This window comes from Pseudonaja textilis, chromosome Z, assembly GCF_049901715.1.
Source record: "Pseudonaja textilis isolate UNSWEBS1 chromosome Z, rPseTex1.2, whole genome shotgun sequence".
In the NCBI taxonomy this organism is placed as follows: Eukaryota; Metazoa; Chordata; class Lepidosauria; order Squamata; family Elapidae; genus Pseudonaja; species Pseudonaja textilis.
In genome coordinates, this window is record NC_142008.1 from 11,672,004 (window position 1) to 11,689,039 (window position 17,036).

Here is a 17,036-nt window from a genome sequence, read left to right on the forward strand (position 1 = left end):
AAATAGATTTTCCTCTCACTCCTTTTCCTTTCAAAATTTGTCATGTTTCCCCTAGTTTAAGCCATCATGGATAAAATAAGTAATGCTTTGTTATGTACTTAGCTTTCAGTTTATCATCTTACAGAAATAAAAAGACGTATAATGTGAGAGCATAGCTAATGTTTAATACATACTCAGTTGAACTGGTAATCAGACTTCATGGGAGAAAAGGCTAAAAATGATTTCAAAGGTGATAAAGAGACAAAATAGCTGACCCATGGGTAACTATGGGTCAGTAATATTTCTTTCCAATATCTTGAGGTTTATTGCCACATCTAAAAAATATTATCTTAGAACCCATCATCTGAGATATATTCCTTGGAAAGTACTTTGAGAGAATTAGCAGATCACACAGGTTCTACTCATCTTCAAAAATTCTTACCTAAAATTTCCACATGAACGTTCAGTCTCACTTTAACATTTGACTTAATTTATGCTTAATTTTTTTTACAAGTGTTGCACAGGATCTTTTTGCCCACACCAGAGAATAACATATTTTTTTAAAAAAAACCAAAACAACACAGAAAAACTGAATTGTTAACCCAAATATTAAAAAGAGCAATGGAAAGAACATCCTCTGTGATGGTATTGTAACTCCCTACCAAAAGGTACCAAAATTTCTTTTTATTTCTCAAAGCATTTTGAAGGATGTTATAGCTTTAGAATAAGGGTTTTCAAACTTTTTCAGAGTCTAGCATCTCTCCTTCCTTCCTTCCTTCCTTCCTTCCTTCCTTCCTTCCTTCCTTCCTCCCTCCCTCCCTCCCTCCCTCTCTCTTTCTCGTTCTCTTTCTTTCATACCTGATCCTCAAAATGAAGCCTTTCTCCCTTACAGGACAACCTACCTTTTCTGAGGTACTTTAGGAAAATTGTTATAGACAACCTTGCTGTGTTCAAAGGGTTTTTTTTGTTTGTTTTTGTTTTCCTGTAGTCTCTCATGGAAGTTCTCATGAGATTGCTTGATGTCATTTCCTTTTTCCATCTAGCAAGAAATGAACAAACCAGCGCATAGAGAAAAAATATATATAATAATGTCCCAGTACTGAACTCTGGCCTCAAGCATATGTTGGGAATTTTCTTCATTCCCTGAAGAGTTCCAGCATTTTTTCTCTGCCTGCAGAAAGGGTGGAGAATTTTGAAAACCCATTTTTACCTAGTTCTAGAGGAAACAGATACTAGAATACAGATGTAGAATAGTTCCATACTGGGGAGAATCCATTCTGCTATGTTAGTATAAACACAGTTTTTGATATAGTTTTTAATGTAGAACAATTTTTTTTTTGTTATAGAAAGTTAGATATGTTGAAAGGCAGGGTTGGCCTAAAAAGTTCCCAACACAAAGCTCAGAGTTTACAACCAGTCTATCATTCTGTGACCAATAACATTTTGATGGACTCACCCAAAGTTATATTCACTTTATATTAAGTATATGAGCCCAAATGCCATCTTGTGACAACAAGCAAGTCAAACCAAATCGTTATTTTCAGATGTTCTGACAGTGCTCCTGCCAAAAATGTTTTGGAGCTGGTCTCTTCACAATATACTTTCCCCAAATCCTCAGGAAACACATGCTATTTTCACTTTTAGATATCATAAATTGGTTGTTGCTATTGCTGTCACATTCTTCATTCCTCCAAGTATGAAATACACATCATTTCCAAATGCAGCAGACATTGCCAAAGGTAAGCTACCGTTTCCAAGAATAACAGATTGTAATTTTTTTGGCCAGCCAAATGGGTACAATTAGTAAAGGAGAGCTTGCATTTGGCAACCAATTCAGTAAAATGGTAACTTGCATACATGGGAATCATTTCATCAGTATATAGTCATTTCAAGGTCATTTATGTAAGAATGTGCAGAAAGACTGAGAAAATTATATTTATGATATTAGAAGAGAGACTATGACTATCTTCTGTTTTTCCTTCCCTGAAAGCAGTACAGATGATCAATCAAAACATCAGCTATTAATAACAAATCTCATTGCCAATATAGGATCTCACTGTCAAAACTAGCAATCAAAACATCTCTGAAAAGTATGCCCGAATAATGTTATTAGGGCCTATAACACTATGAATGGGGTTATCTGAATGGCTCAAAGTACTGCTAGATCTTCCATTAATAAATGCATGAATGAATGAATGAATGGCTTGCCTAACAGAGTAGGTCCCATCTCTTGTGTCTACTAATTGAACTCTAATCAGAAGTGATTCTTGTAGGTACCAATTAGTGCAGTAATCCTAAACTTAGGTCCACAATTTGCCCAAAATTTATTTTGCTGAGTAAGAAATTTATTAAGTGAGTTTTGCTCCATTGTACAACAACATTTTTATTAAGTGAATCTGATTTTCCCATTGACTTTGCTTGTTAGAAATTTGCAAAAACGGGATAACATGACTCCAGGACCCTGCAACCATCATAAATGTGAGTCAGTTGTCAAACATCTGAATGTAATCACATGATTGTAGAGAAGCTGCAATGGTCATTTCATCATAGTCCTTATCTGACTGAGCAAATTCTTGAGCAACTAATCTTGCTTTATGGGTAATGGTCCCGTCCACACCAGTCTTTATCTTATACACCCATTTGCAACCTATTGTACGCTCACCTAATGGTAACTTTACATCCTCATACACCTCTAAATCCTGTAACTTCAAGTGGTCATTAAATGGATTTTTGTAAATTGAGGACCACTTAGATTTTAAAACATAGTAGGCATTAGTCTTGACCAACTTATGTTTTGCTAAAACAAATAATTTCCTACTGTAAATATATGTTAGCCTACTATAAGTTCACCAGTTCTGATTCTGCAACTTGTGTGGGGCTACCAAAAACAAATGGTTAGTGAAAACTAAGCTGGACAGGGCTGTATTTTGAAGGCACCCACGGATCCTTCACAAGAAGCCTACAAGGATACCTTATTATTTGCTTGACTACTGGAAGCATAAAAAGGAGACTTCATGGGCTATAAATCATAACTAGGACAATCCTGCTATAGGGAAACTCCCTTGAGATAATTGCCTGCTGAACATAAGGAGCTAATAAATAATTCTTTCTCATACTTACCTTGAATTCCAAAGCTTCCTAGACAGTGAAACTTAGGGACAGGAATATTAATCATATTAATCAAAGAACAGAGCACTTTTTATGTTACCAAGATAAAATTATAATCTATCCTGTGAGACACACACACACCATATATGGTATTGCACTCCCAACTGAAGAGATGAAATATTATTTGAAGCTACATTGTGCCATAATGACCTCATAAAAAGCAATGAATCATTTTAGAAGGAAACAGCACAATTTCAGCAAGGTGGTCAAAGAGAAAATGAAATCTGAAAAGAAAGAAAAACTGATACAAAGTACATTTGTTGAACCCAATGAATTTGCTTTCAATTAAATATGGCTTGGATTGAAAAAAAAGAAAGTATAACCTCATTTTGCAACATTTTTAGATTGATGGGTAATTTTTTGCAATTTTCAATCTCTACCTTTAGATGAATTTTAAGCAATGTAAAATAAGACCTTTTTGATTGTAGCATTTTTATTTAAAACCATATCTTGTATCCTTGTATACATTTTACAATGACCTGGTTTTATCTTTTTTTCCCTAAGGAAAACGTCAAACACTAATAGCAATAGCACCTAGATTTATATCCTGCTTCACAGTGCTTTACAGCCCACTCTATGCGGTTTACAAAGTCAGCCTTTTGCCCGAACAATTTGGTTTCTCATTTTATTGACCTTGGAAAGACGTAAGGCTCAGTCAATCTTCAGCTGGTGAGAATCGAACTGCTGATCTTCAGTCAGCTGGCAGTCAGCTGAAGTAGCCTGCAGTACTGCATTCTAACCACTGCGCCACTAAAGCTCTTATACAATTGCACAAAGCTACCAATGTTTAAAATAGCAGCTTAAGGCAATCCTGAAATTCACAATTTCAGAAGCCTTCTCTATTGTGGCATCTCCCTTGTGGAACCATAATACTTTGCCCAAAGTTAGATTATCTCCACCCTCTTTAATATTCGAGAAGTCTCTCAGGATCTGATTATGTCATTAGGCCTGGAGAGTCCATAGAAGCAGACACATGTTCAGATGGCTCCGCTACTGAGATGGATACACACAGTCTCTTCATGCCTGGGTTTGCATATTTCAATTTGAGTAAAATGTAATTTTTAACACTGATTTTTCTATAGTTATACAATTGTTTTTATATGCGGGTTTATATATATTTTAATATGTTGTATTGATTGTTGTGCACTGCCCAGAGTTGCCTTTGATGAGATGGGGAGTGCATAGAAATCTGATGACTGAATAATAAATAACAAGCATCTAAATACAGTGGGCTATATAATGGAACTATGATGTGAATAGCTCATAGATCATGTCAACAAGATTACAACTTGCAATGTAAATTAAAAAAAAAACACCACTACACAGAACTGAATATAAAATTCTATGTAGAAATGGAAGAACTAAGCATTAGTACATCATAATCCTTAAAGGCCAACAATTAATTTTTGAATACTTTCTCGTACAAGCTACATGATCTCTTTGATCTTACACTGATTTATTTTGCTAAATTTGCATAGTTGGAATCATATTGCAGTTCAACCGAGCCTTGGTGGGATTTCTGTTCCATTCTTCTTGGCACAGTTATCCTCCCTACATTCAGGATTATTATTTTTTATGTGATCAGATTTTTTACAAAATGCTGAAGGTAACCTGAGGACAATTAAAGGCAAACTACAGGTGTTCCCTGACTTACGACCATTCATTTAGCAATCATTTGAAGTTACAATGGCATTGAAAAAAAGTGTCTTATAACCAGTCCTCACACATATGACTGTTGTAGCATCCCCATATTCATGTGATCAAAATTTGGGTGCTTGGCACCAGCGTGTATTTACAAGATCATGTGATCATCATTTTTGATTTTCCCAGTTGGCTTCCAACAAGCAAAATCAAAGGGGGAAGCTAGAGTTGCATGATTCTCTTAACAACTGCAGTGATTTGCTTAACAAACATGCCCCAAAGGTGCTTTTTCAAGAGGCAACTGGACTTTCTGGTTTTTCTTTGAAGACAAGAACCCACGTGAAAAAAACACCTTTGGGACAACCATGACCTGGATGACTGAGAATCTCCATAGACACTTAACAACCATGGCACAAAAGGTAAAAAAAAATCAGTTATGAGTCATTTAACAATAATCTTGTTTAGCAAGGGGAGTTCTAATCACAATTATGGTCATAGAGAACAGTTCAGTCGCAACAGTTGAGATTTCTAAAGCAAATATTCAGAAAAATTAAGTTTGTCCCTGGGTTATTATTAGGGCAAAAACTCTGAAACACAGAAGTGATCCTTTACAAGGATCTTTCACAGATCCTTTTCAAATGCAACTTATAATAGAGTGTGAAAGAAATATCTCTGGCTGGTTTTAGTAAACTGGCAGGCTAATATAGGTAGATCTTTGGAATTTAAAGGGCACTTTAGAACTGATTTATCTATTTATATGTTAAAAGAGGATTGGAACAGTCCTTCTACCAATATCCCCTGTTCAAATGCTGTTTTAGTTTTTGATAATCTACCTTCTTTTAGACATTTTGCTTTTCATTTGATTCTACCTGTAAAAGTGTCCCTCTGTATCTTTTATACCAATCTTAAGGAAGCCGCTGATACATGTTCACAGTCAATTTATTAGATTTCATTTTTTTTAAATGATCCGGAAATAGTCATTTCCTGTTGTGACACTCCCATTGAAAAAAATGGTCATAGGGTCGTTCAATAAAAGAGGAGGAAAAATAGTAAGAACAATCCCATGATGTTAAAAAAATGTGCACTTAAATAGTTAGTTAAACTAACCTTGAAGAGATAGTCTGTACTATTTCTTCACTGGATCTTTATTTATCTTAAATAAAAAACTCAGTGGATAATGAAGATTTAGAATTTCTGATTTGAAGTGGAATGTTTTTTGTCATTTGTCATATTATCATCATGTCCTCCACCCCCCGCCCCAGTGGGTGGGTGTGCTACATTCTATATGCTCAAACAAATGTTTCCAAATGAGTGGACTTCAACTCCCAGAACTGCCTAGAAAGCATGGAGGTGGCTGACAATTCTTCTATTTGGAATTTACTGAGATATGGAAACATGTTCTAGTTCAATGCTGTCTATATCAGGCTTCCTTAAAACTCCCGAACATCTTGGACTACAACTCTCAAAATTCCCAGCTGTTTCAGCCATGTTGTTTGTCAATTCCAGTGCAAGACATTGAGAAGGCTATAGGTTGACTGTTCGGTACATACTTGGCGGTGGCTCTCCAATCAATTATAAAGGGTTATAGCCTTCAAATCTTGTTTGTAGTCTTCCTAGAGACATCTCTCTGGTTTCTATAGAAACAAGATGTAGTATCTTGATCATAGCCAGCAGAGCTGCTCTGGTTTTCTTTTTTTAAATGAACCAGAGGTAATCATGAGTGGGCTGAGGTTGAGAGGTCATGTGTAACAGCATCATTTGGAGTAAGGAAGGCTGCTTCCCACTGATTTTCTTTTTAAAACAGCAATATTCCCTTTTTGAAAAATAATAATAAAAGGATTAGAACTTATTTTAGCCATGGGATTACCGTATCACCATCCTCATCACCACCATCATCAGTTGTGGCAGTAAAATCAGAACCAGTTATGACATTCCAATGCCCACTTGATTCAGTTTGTGCAAAGAGCAGATACAATGGCACTTTTGAATTTATACTGAGGTGAAAGTACTTTAAGGAAATTATTTCTGCCTGTTGAATACATTTTTAATCAATGCTAACTGATTGTTAAAGAGGCTGCGCAATCAGTAGTTCTTTGTTGTTATTGTTCAAAGCCATTTCTACAGTATTTTATTGATATACCCATAATATTAACCATCCATAACATGTCATGCAGTTGCCATCTATTTCTGAAGAAATCCTTTTAAACCTTCTACAGCCCCTGATTACATTGAATAACAAAAATGCTTGAAACCCTGCGAATACACATACAGAGATTTTGATTATATCTCTAAGAGGATGGTTAAGAACTTGTCTTTAAAAATCACTTCAGTTATTCATTTGTACTGAAGATCATCTTAAAAACAAATGAAAAGTTACACAAACAATATGCTGTCTAACTTGGAATCAGAAGAAAGTTACATTTGAAAAGATAACATGTGACATATCACCCATATTATAAAACTGATACATGTAAATTAGTTATCATAATTTCATAAACAAATTTGTTTCATACTTTTTTGTGGGTATCCAAAGTATACTATGTGTTGTTGTAGTGTGACTGATTACATCTAAACATTCTAATCTCTTTATGTAAAGATCAATTCATTTTCAGATCCTTCATTGAATAGAATACGAAGAAGTCTTCACAATGGATCAAATAGATCCCCAAAGTTTGAGGATTGCATAGTGTCATGAGCTGGTGACTCAACTTATTTGTTTACCTTAAAGAATATGCGGCAAAGATTGTAATGTCTGATAAATAATAGTGACACACTGAAATCTGATGTGACTCACATTGGGAAGCTAGTCTTATTGCTGAGGTTGAGAACTAGTCTCCTTGCAGGAAAATCAAGATATCTGGAAATTATACTTCAACAACAACTAGAATACGACAACTTCCTTGTTCCTGCATTGTTAGGCCAGCTGAAATTCCCCAAAATCACCTAATCTCTACTGAATTGAAAGTTATATCAGTTGAATGGGTGACCATTTGCAATCCTGCAACAACCGCAACCAGATGCTCCTTCCAACAAGCTATCTTGGCAATGCTCAGATAATAGTTTCCCTTGGTTCTAATTCTTTAACAAATTATAAAGATTTATACGTAATCCTTGATTTACAACCATGATTAGGATTAAAATGTCCATTGCTAAGGAAAATGATTGATAAGTGTGTCATGACTGATATTACAATCCTTTTGCCACAGTTGTTGAACAAATTACCACAGTTGTTAAATGAATCAAGCAGTCGTTAAGTAAATCCAGTTTCCCTCATTGACTTTGCTTCTGAGAAACTAGCTGGGAAGGTCACAACTGGCAATCACATGACCCTGGGATGATGAAACCATCGTAAGTAAATGCCAGTTTCCAAGTGTCTGAATTTTGATCATGTGAATGCTGCAATAATAAGTCATTTTTTCATTCCTGTTATAACCCTGAATGAACAGCTAAATGAACAGTCGTAAGTTAAAGACTATCTGTATAGCAAGGGAGCTTGACCAATTTTTGAGCACTCAAAGTATCCAATATAGCACTCCTAAAAGTCTTAGAGTAACACACAAACAAAATTAACAACTGGGTTGTTTCAATTATGTATATATACTGCATTTTGCTTAGAATGGTCCCCGTTTTTCTCTTTTTGTTTTCAGTTATATGCACGCAAATATATTTCAATCCCACCCCCCACCCCCAGCTTGTCAAGTTAAAAAGAATGAAATAATAAAGTCATCAAAGCTTTCCCTGTCTTATTCTGAGCTTTCCTGATTATTTTGGCACAGAAATACTGACCTGCAACTCAGGTGTTTATTTGCAGTCTTACCCTTATAAATTTCACTAAATTAAATAGGATTTACTCCTAGTGCTGCAATTTATAAGCACAATTTTAGAGGAAACCATACCGAAGACAGTACAATAGGGGTTATTTACTTAACCTACCACTAACACTTAATTGAGGCTACAAGAGATGGTATTCAGAGAGATTTACCAAAAAGGTCTCCTTACATCAATTAAAATCTCCCAGAGCAGTCTGAGCAATGAGGCCAAAACTCTTAATTTTGTTTCTTTTTAGAAAGCATAGAAATTGAGTTTTTTTAAAATTATTATATGCTTTCCAAAAGGCTAGGTGGGAAAAAAGACCAAAACATTGAAAAATTCTGAAACAATGAGACTGATCAAGCTTTTTAAAGACCTTTAACCCTCTCCTTGTTTTATTACCGTTGGAAACATAGTGGGAATATCCATGGCCTCCTGTCCTTTGGGCCAAGGGAAGTCAGCCAAGTCCTCTCTTTGGCTTTTCTTCAAAGTACATATCAATTAAAGCACTTGTGTAGCTTGTACATGGTCAGTTTGGTCTGTTGTGTCCAGGGGTGGACTTCAAAAATTTTAGCAACGGGTTCTCTGCCTAGTTGCTGGGTAAGTGTGGTATGTGTGGCCTAGTCAGCCTCTTGCACCATGGCGAGGTGATGGTTTTTGCCTTTCCCCAAGCCTCCGGGAGGGCAAAAACAGCCTCCCCGGGCTCTGGAGGCTCTCTGGAAGTTGGAAACGGGCCCATTTCTGGCCTTTCCAAACTTCCGGGAGACCTGTTTTTCACCCTCCCCGAGCCTCTGCGTGCGTCCCGCACTTATCTGCATCCAAAACAGGCCGCGTGGGGACTCCTGGGAGGGGAGAAGGGGAGTGGGCGAGGCCAGCCAGGAGTGGGATTTGGGGGATCTCCGAACTGCACCGAATCTTAGTTAGGGGCTCTCCCGAACCCCTGCGATCCCCCAGCAGCCCAGCTCTGGTTGTGTTTCTGTATCATTCTGAAATCTTCGGGCAAGCCCAATGAAGGCTCTGCTTCTGATCAGCCATAATCCTATCTTACTCCTAACTTGTCTCGATGTATCGAGAACCCCTGCATTCTCTTTTACAGTGTGACTTTCAAAGGAATGAAATAGGTTTCTGGGCCAGGGTGATCCAGAGTCAGCTGACAGATGCTTGTTCAGCAGATGTCTAAGAGAAAGACTGGCTCCTTATTAAGGAGCATCTGTTTCTCCATTTATTTTGCCAGATGTATTTTAAGCAGCACCTGGGAAGAATGTAATCATTTGATGTTACTCCAAAGCATGGCTGGGCCTAGCGTTTTCTGAATTTGAAAGTTTAATTTATCAGGGTTATGCATAATAATTGCTTGGGAAAGATCAGAAATTATTTCCTTCAAGTTATCTCTTGATATTTCGTTACGAGTGCTTTGATACTATACAAAGCAGATGTCAGTTGTGGCTTCATTATGAATAATTGAGGAGGAAGAATTAAAAAGGAAAAAAGGAGAAATCCACAAAAATTAATTGTTAAAAGCCATTATTGAGTTGGCTGAATGAGGATCTCTTATTGGCTCTCTGTGATCATTTCTATTTTCCCAAACCTGAACTAAGCCTGAACTTCTGACAGTGAAGGAAAAAGATAATGAAAGGAAGGAAGGAAGGAAGGAAGGAAGTCAGCCCAATGTCTTTTCACTTAACTATTGTTCGTGCATTTTAAAACCATTCTCCAATGTTGCATCTTATTTTAACTGTTAGTCACCTTGAGTGTCCTAGAACGGAAAGGAGAAATGGAAAATGGAAAGAAACATAAATAACTAATACACACACACACACACAAACACATGTTCCTTTTTTACCTTCTCAAAGCGCTTATGATTTCAGTGTAGGACAGTACTTTGTTATTTTCTTGCATTTTCATTACCCAACTAGCTAACATGTTCAGAGCTAGCACTGATAATATTACCGATATGGGAAATGAAATGATTGCAAGAAAACAACCAAGCTCAGAGGCCTCACAGTTCAAACCTGAGTACAAATATTATCTTCTGTTATAATTTATTTCCTTTCCAGAATGGTTTTTCTAAACATTGCCTTGGTCTCATGGGACTGGCCACATGGAAAACAAGCCATATAGGTACTGAGCAGGGATAGGATGCCACCAGTTCTGCCCAGCGCTATAGAACCGGTAGTTCTGAAGAGCAGCAGACACTGAACTGGTTCTGTGTTTGCTGCTGTTTGGCCCACCTGCCCACCTGGGCTCTTAGCTGTCCTTTATTTCCTGCTTTTTCAACCTCAGCTGCTTTGCGTGGCACAGCTGAGGTTGAAAAAGCAGGGAAAAAGAAGCTTTTCAAATGCTGCGCACCTGCGCACAGTGCTTTTCAGCTGTCCGGGCGGCACAGCTTAAGGTTTTATACATGGTGCACACACGCGTCAGGTGTGCATGTGTGCGAAGCCTGCATGCGCACACAAAATGTAATAACCAAACCAGTAATAATGCCGGTTGAATCCCACCCCTGGTACTGAGCCATAAACAGTGGACAACTCTTCCATAAATTTAACGTACAACACTAAAATAAAGCTATGTAAATTTGAAAGGAATTATAAAATGATAAACATTTCAAAATGTCTTGTGTATCTATGAGATGGAATGTATTGATGAGATGACATAGCTTCTCAAGCACACACAGGAGTCTCTCCAAATGTTGTGACTTCTCCTCAGCATACCTTATCAGTAGGCTGTGGAGAATTGAGTTCAGAAATATCTGAAGGAAAGCACATAGATCAGGGGTATCAAACTCATGTCATTGTCACACGATGTATTGGGACTATTTTCCCCTTCACTAAACTGGGTATAAGTGTGGTCAGCATATGACACATCCCGCCTGCGGGCTGGGAGTTTGACAGTCCTGATATAGATGTTTTGGAGAACAGTAAAGTTACAGATTACAGCATGGGTCTCCAAATTTGGCAACTTTAAGACTTGTGGACTTCAACTCCCAGAATTCTCCAGACAGCATGGCTGGCGGAGGAATTCTGGAAGTTGAAGTTCACAAGTCCTAAAGTTGCCAAATTTGGAGACTCCTGGATTATAACTAGCAATCTGTTAGGACACCTCAACTAACCAACTCCAAACTAATAAACATTACTGAAAACAGATCATCCCCTGCACCCATCAGTCCATCATATGGCCCAATCAAATCGACCTCCCAACTGGAGACTTTCCTCTAGACACTCCTCTCCAGGTGCAGGGTAACATGCCCTTGACTCTCTGAGAAAGAATGTTGTTGAGTCTAATCTTCTACCTCACTATGAAATTCCCCCTCCCAAATTCCCAGGCACTAAATGTGGTAGCCTGGAAGCTTCCAAATAAAATATGGCTTCCAGGCTGACAGGATTCCCCCGCCCCCCTCAGGAGAAAAATCATGTCCTGCAACTGAAGCTCAAATCAGATGTCAAGGCACATGGAGTCTCATTAAATGAACAATGGCTGCCAATGGAGAAACTTGAGTATGCTGCACTTCTTAAACAGAAGCAACCCTAGTGTTGTTCATTCAGAAATTTGTTTCCTTTCTTGTGAGAAACCTTGCAGAATGCCTTTGCTCTGCTCTCCTTTCATCACAGTGAGCTCTTACCCAGGAAGGGATGACAGCTTAGACTTCTCATCTTCCAAGACTAGTGGCAACTGTGTGCATGATTACCTGACAGAATATCTTCTGTCTGAAGTTCCACAAGTAGTGATTCAGCCAGCAATTGGAACTGGCTTGTTGGTTTCTTTATCAGAGTCTGAACTGGCCATAGTAAGGCTTATAAGCTCCAATGGTTTCTAATTGGAATTTTACATCACTTGTCTTTGAACTGTTTTCAGAAACTATCAGAATACTATATGATAAAATACAACTTTTCCAATTCTTCTGAGCAGAGAAGAGCAACTAAGATGATTAGGAGACTGGAGGCTAAAACATATGAAGAACGGTTGCAGGAACTGGGTATGATGAAAAGAAAGTTTGATGAAAAGAAAGACTTGCAGTGTTCCAATATCTCAGAGGCTGCCACAAAGAAGGGGGAGTCAAGCTATTCTCCAAAGCACCTGAGGGCAGGACAAGAAGCAATGGGAAACTAATCAGGGAGAGAAGCAACTTAGAATTAAGGGGAAATTTCCTGACGTTTAGAACAATTAATCAGTGGAACAACTTGCCTCCAGAAGTTATGAATGCTTCAACACTGGAAGTTTTAAAGAAGAGATTGGATAGCCATTTGTCTGAAGTGGTGTAGGGTTTCCTGCCTAAGCAGGTTGAACTAGAAGGCCTAAAAGGTCCCTTCCACCTATATTCTATTCTATTCTATTCTATTCTATTCTATTCTATTCTATTCTATTCTGCCTTTTAGATTTATTGGAATGATAACTTCCAAAATTCTGAACTAGCATGGTCAATTGAATTCTCAGAATTGTTATCCGTAATATATCTGAAACATGTCCCAGAATTGATGAGAGTCAGGCAGTTTATAAAAATCAACCAATCAAATTATATGTTAGTCAATAAATGAGGGCAATATAGAAAACAATGCTCTTAACAGAAACAACTACCAGAAACAATCATAATGAGGACCGGCCCAAATCACTTTGTAACTAGAAGCAGAGCCTCAAATTAAATCCCTCCAATTACACAAAAGGGAAATGAATTATTCTGGCACCTGAGAAAGAAATGCCTCTTCTCTGCAATAAAAATATAATAATATGCCAAATAACCTTGCTCCATTGTTAGAGGTTGTTGAGGGCAAGTTAGCATCTTTCCATGGGTGATGGTGGGAAAATGGATTGGGCAATCAGCTGTTGTTCTAGAAGGCAGCTTCTTGAACAACAGCTGTCCTAGAACCTGTTGAAGGTAGGAGAATGAGGATGAGGATGATCAACATCATCATCCCCAGATAGGGCATTTTATGGAAAGAGTATTATGGTTGATTTCAAACTTGCCAGTTCTAAAGTTACCATTAGAGTCAAGGTGTCAAATGAAATGTAAACATAGAATTACCAAGCTGAAAAGGCCACGAATAGTCCTTCTGCCTAAAAAAATTAGGGACATGCTAGTCAATTTGTGGCTCCTACATACCCAATGTTTTCCTGCCTTTTTAATAGATGTATTTCCTCCAAATAGATAGATTTCCTCCAAATCAGCTTTCAGAAATAAAAGTGTCTAATGGTAGATTTGGCCTCACTTAACTCTGGTACTAGAGGGAAATGACATGGAAGCATCATAATTCACCCTTGCTTGTCCTCAGAAATCAGGCCTAATTAAACAAGATAGTCTACACGGCAAATAAAGCACATCTGTGTTTTTTAGGGACAAAGTTCATTTGTAAAAGAACAAATGAATTCCCAGAGAGCATAAATTCAGTTCAGAATTATTATATTAATGTGTTCTTCTTGCATAATTAATAGATGGGATAACCTCAGATATACCATTACAGAGTGACCAAAGAGTTTAAATGCAATTTATTGAACTGGCACTTTATGAGCCGAAAGATCAGTGCTGTAATAATCGGGAGGGGGAGGGGAATAGATTTGGCTTTGTTTGGTGGCTTGCTCTCTCCTTTTCCAGCTGACACTTTGTGGGGGTCAATTAATTCACTGATTTGGTTAGGATGACCTCTCCGCTCTATGGAAAGGCTTGCTAACCAAGATTTCTTGTTGTGTTTTTCCACATTTTCATCTTTTCCCTAGTAATGGAATGAACTAGACAAAACAAGTTCTGATATCACCCTTTTCCCCTTGACTCCAACTTGGTTGGCTGCTATTTCAGAAACAGTACCTTTTGTCTGGCCAAGAACGTCTGAGTTTCTCCCTGAGATACACCGGGCTGGAAGGAAATGCAGAAAAGGTCAGCTTAGGTGCTGTTTTTAAATCTACTCTGATCCCTTGTACGGAGAAAAAGGGTGAAATTCTTTTTGACAGGTTGCACAGTAAAAAGGTTAGGTGATAGAGCAGGTTCTTATGACGCAAAAGCCCTAGGCTGAAAGCTGCAGATTTGCCAAATTACTGGAGCTTATAACATGCTTGATAAACATCATTTCTAAAGGGTGCTTACCAGATGTCTGGCAAGGAGGAAGCAAGGTTTGATTTGCAAGAGCTTGTGTCATTACAACTCTTTCTTTCTTTCTTTCTTTCTTTCTTTCTTTCTTTCTTTCTTTCTTTCTTTCTTTCTTTCTTTCTTTCTTCCTTCTTTCCTTCCTTCCATTTGTTTAACCTCTCCTCTTTATGTCTGATTGTCTCTCCTTTCCTCCCTCCCTCTTTTCCCCTCCACTTTCTGTCTGCCTTTGTCTCTCTCTCTCTCTTTCTTTATGTCTCTCCTTCCTTCCTTCCTTCCTTCCTTCCTTCCTTCCTTCCTTCCTTCCTTCCTTCCTTCCTTCCTTCCTTCCTTTTCTTTCTCCCTCTCTCCCCCTCTTCCTCTTTCTATCCGTTTGGCTTTATATCACTCCTTCCTTCCTTCCTTCCTTCCTTCCTTCCTTCCTTCCTTCCTTCCTTCCATTTCTCTCTCCTTCTCTCCCTCTCTTTCTATCTGTTTGGCTTTATGTCTCTCTCCTTCCTTCCTTCCTTCCTTCCTTCCTTCCTTCCTTCCTTCCTTCCTTCCTTCCTTCCTTCCTTCCATTTCTCTCTCCTTCTCTCCCTCTCCCTCTCTTTCTATCCGCTTGGCTTTATGTCTCTCCATCCATCCTTCCTTCCTTCCTTCCTTCCTTCCTTCCTTCCTTCCTTCCTTCCTTCCTTCCTTCCTTCCTTCCTTCCTTCCTTCCATTTCTCTCTCCTTCTCTCCCTCTCCCTCTCTTTCTATCCGTTTGGCTTTATGTCTCTCCTTCCTTCCTTCCTTCCTTCCTTCCTTCCTTCCTTCCTTCCTTCCTTCCTTCCTTCCTTCCTTCCTTCCTTCCTTCCTTCCTTCCTTTCTCTCTCCCTCTCTCCCCTCTACCTCTCTTTCTATCTGTTTGGCTTTATGTTTCTCCTTTCTTCCTCTCTTCCTTCCTCCCTCCCCATTTGTTTTTTACCATAAGAGTAAGAAAGTAATTTTGAGACTTGCATGAGAGTTCACACCAGAAACAGGAAAAATAAAAGTGAAGAGTTTCAGTGTATTATTTTTGATATCTCCAAATAGAAATGGAAAGATCCCAGTCTTTCCTGAAGTCTTTCCTGAAGATTCCAGTCTGAATCCTGAATAGACACTGTTACACCAAAAATTGCACTGTTAAGTTTAGATGCACAATCTCCTTCTGAAGGTCTCCTAGTCACTTTAAAGAACCTGAAAGTGTAGACAGTAAATAAATCTTGAAGTCCATGAAGCTAATTCTCTGACTCAACATTTTCCACCCCAGGGTTCCCTGCTATTCTGAAGTACAACTTTTACTAACGGGCATTCTTGATCATGACATCTAGAGGGGCCCAAGGTATGGAAGGCTGGCTCACCTGAACAAGTCAGCCATGTGGAAGGAAGTTACAAATATTACGACACATTCCTTGTTCCTAAAATATTTTGTCTGCAATTGCCTTTAGAGCAATTGTAAATTTAGAACTAAATTATCAAGCAGTGAATACTCAAGCTACTTCAATCTATATATTTATTAATGTTGACACTTGTTGATACGGATAATCCCATATGAATTTGGTGGCAATGGAATTATCTTTAAAATACCATCATGTTCTATAAATGTTTCTATCACCAACACTGGTCAGAATCAGTGGTGGGATTCAAATTTTGTTCTGTGGGTGTGGCGTGGCTTGGTGGGCATGGCAGGGGAAGGACACTGTAAAATCCCCATTCCCTCCCCACTCCTGGGGGAAGATTACCGCAAAATCTCATTCCCTCCCCACCCCATTAACCTGCTTTCTAGCTCCATTCTCCTGTTCAGGGCAATAAAAGAAGACCCAGCCGATCAGCTGGGACTCAGGAGGCAGAGAATAGATGGGGGTGGGACCAGTCAGAGGTGGTATTTGCCAGTTCTCTGAACTACTCAAAATTTCCGCTACCGGTTCTCCTGAACTGGTCAGAACCTACTGAAAATCACCTCTGGTTAGAATGTAACTAATGCACAGGGTTAAGCAATACAATAAGTAGAACAGGCGCAGTCAAGGCTTCATGTTTAAATGAGAATATTTATTATGTTTTGGACTTCCCTTGTTTTATTTATTTAAATAAGTATTTTCTTTTTTCTAGCTTTTGCAGTACTCAGAAAAGGCCACCAAATAAGGACATAGTAAGTTATTTTTAAAAACCCTGCAATTCTCATCTGGATATGTTCCAGATAGTATCATCAGGAATTGATAACACTTTTTTTCTTAGTGCTGCTTAAAATCTGCTTCTGAGTTGCTACTGTCAAAGGCCTTCAACTAGTTAGACATTTGGAAGACATACTTCATTAGCTGACATGCACATCACTGTCTGGTACAATTTTCTTTTGTGTCCTAACAAC

General features: G+C 38.3%; 1 protein-coding gene across 5 annotated transcripts in view; it reads right to left on the reverse strand.

Annotated features, from left to right (window-relative positions):
• Positions 1 to 17,036, reverse strand: part of ADARB2 (adenosine deaminase RNA specific B2 (inactive)) — a 489,405-nt gene that overhangs the window by 187,402 nt on the left and 284,967 nt on the right. For 4 of the 5 annotated variants that reach the window (XR_015740136.1, XR_015740137.1, XM_087916598.1 and 1 more), the window contains exon 3: positions 14,393 to 14,440. The exons of the other annotated variant lie outside the window; for it this stretch is intronic. Coding sequence is in view for 2 of the 4 variants with exons in the window: in XM_087916598.1 (XP_087772724.1) it covers positions 14,393 to 14,440 (48 nt within the window). In the remaining 2 variants the exon portion in view is untranslated. The remainder of the gene's footprint in view (positions 1 to 14,392; positions 14,441 to 17,036) is intronic. 5 annotated transcript variants of the gene reach the window in all.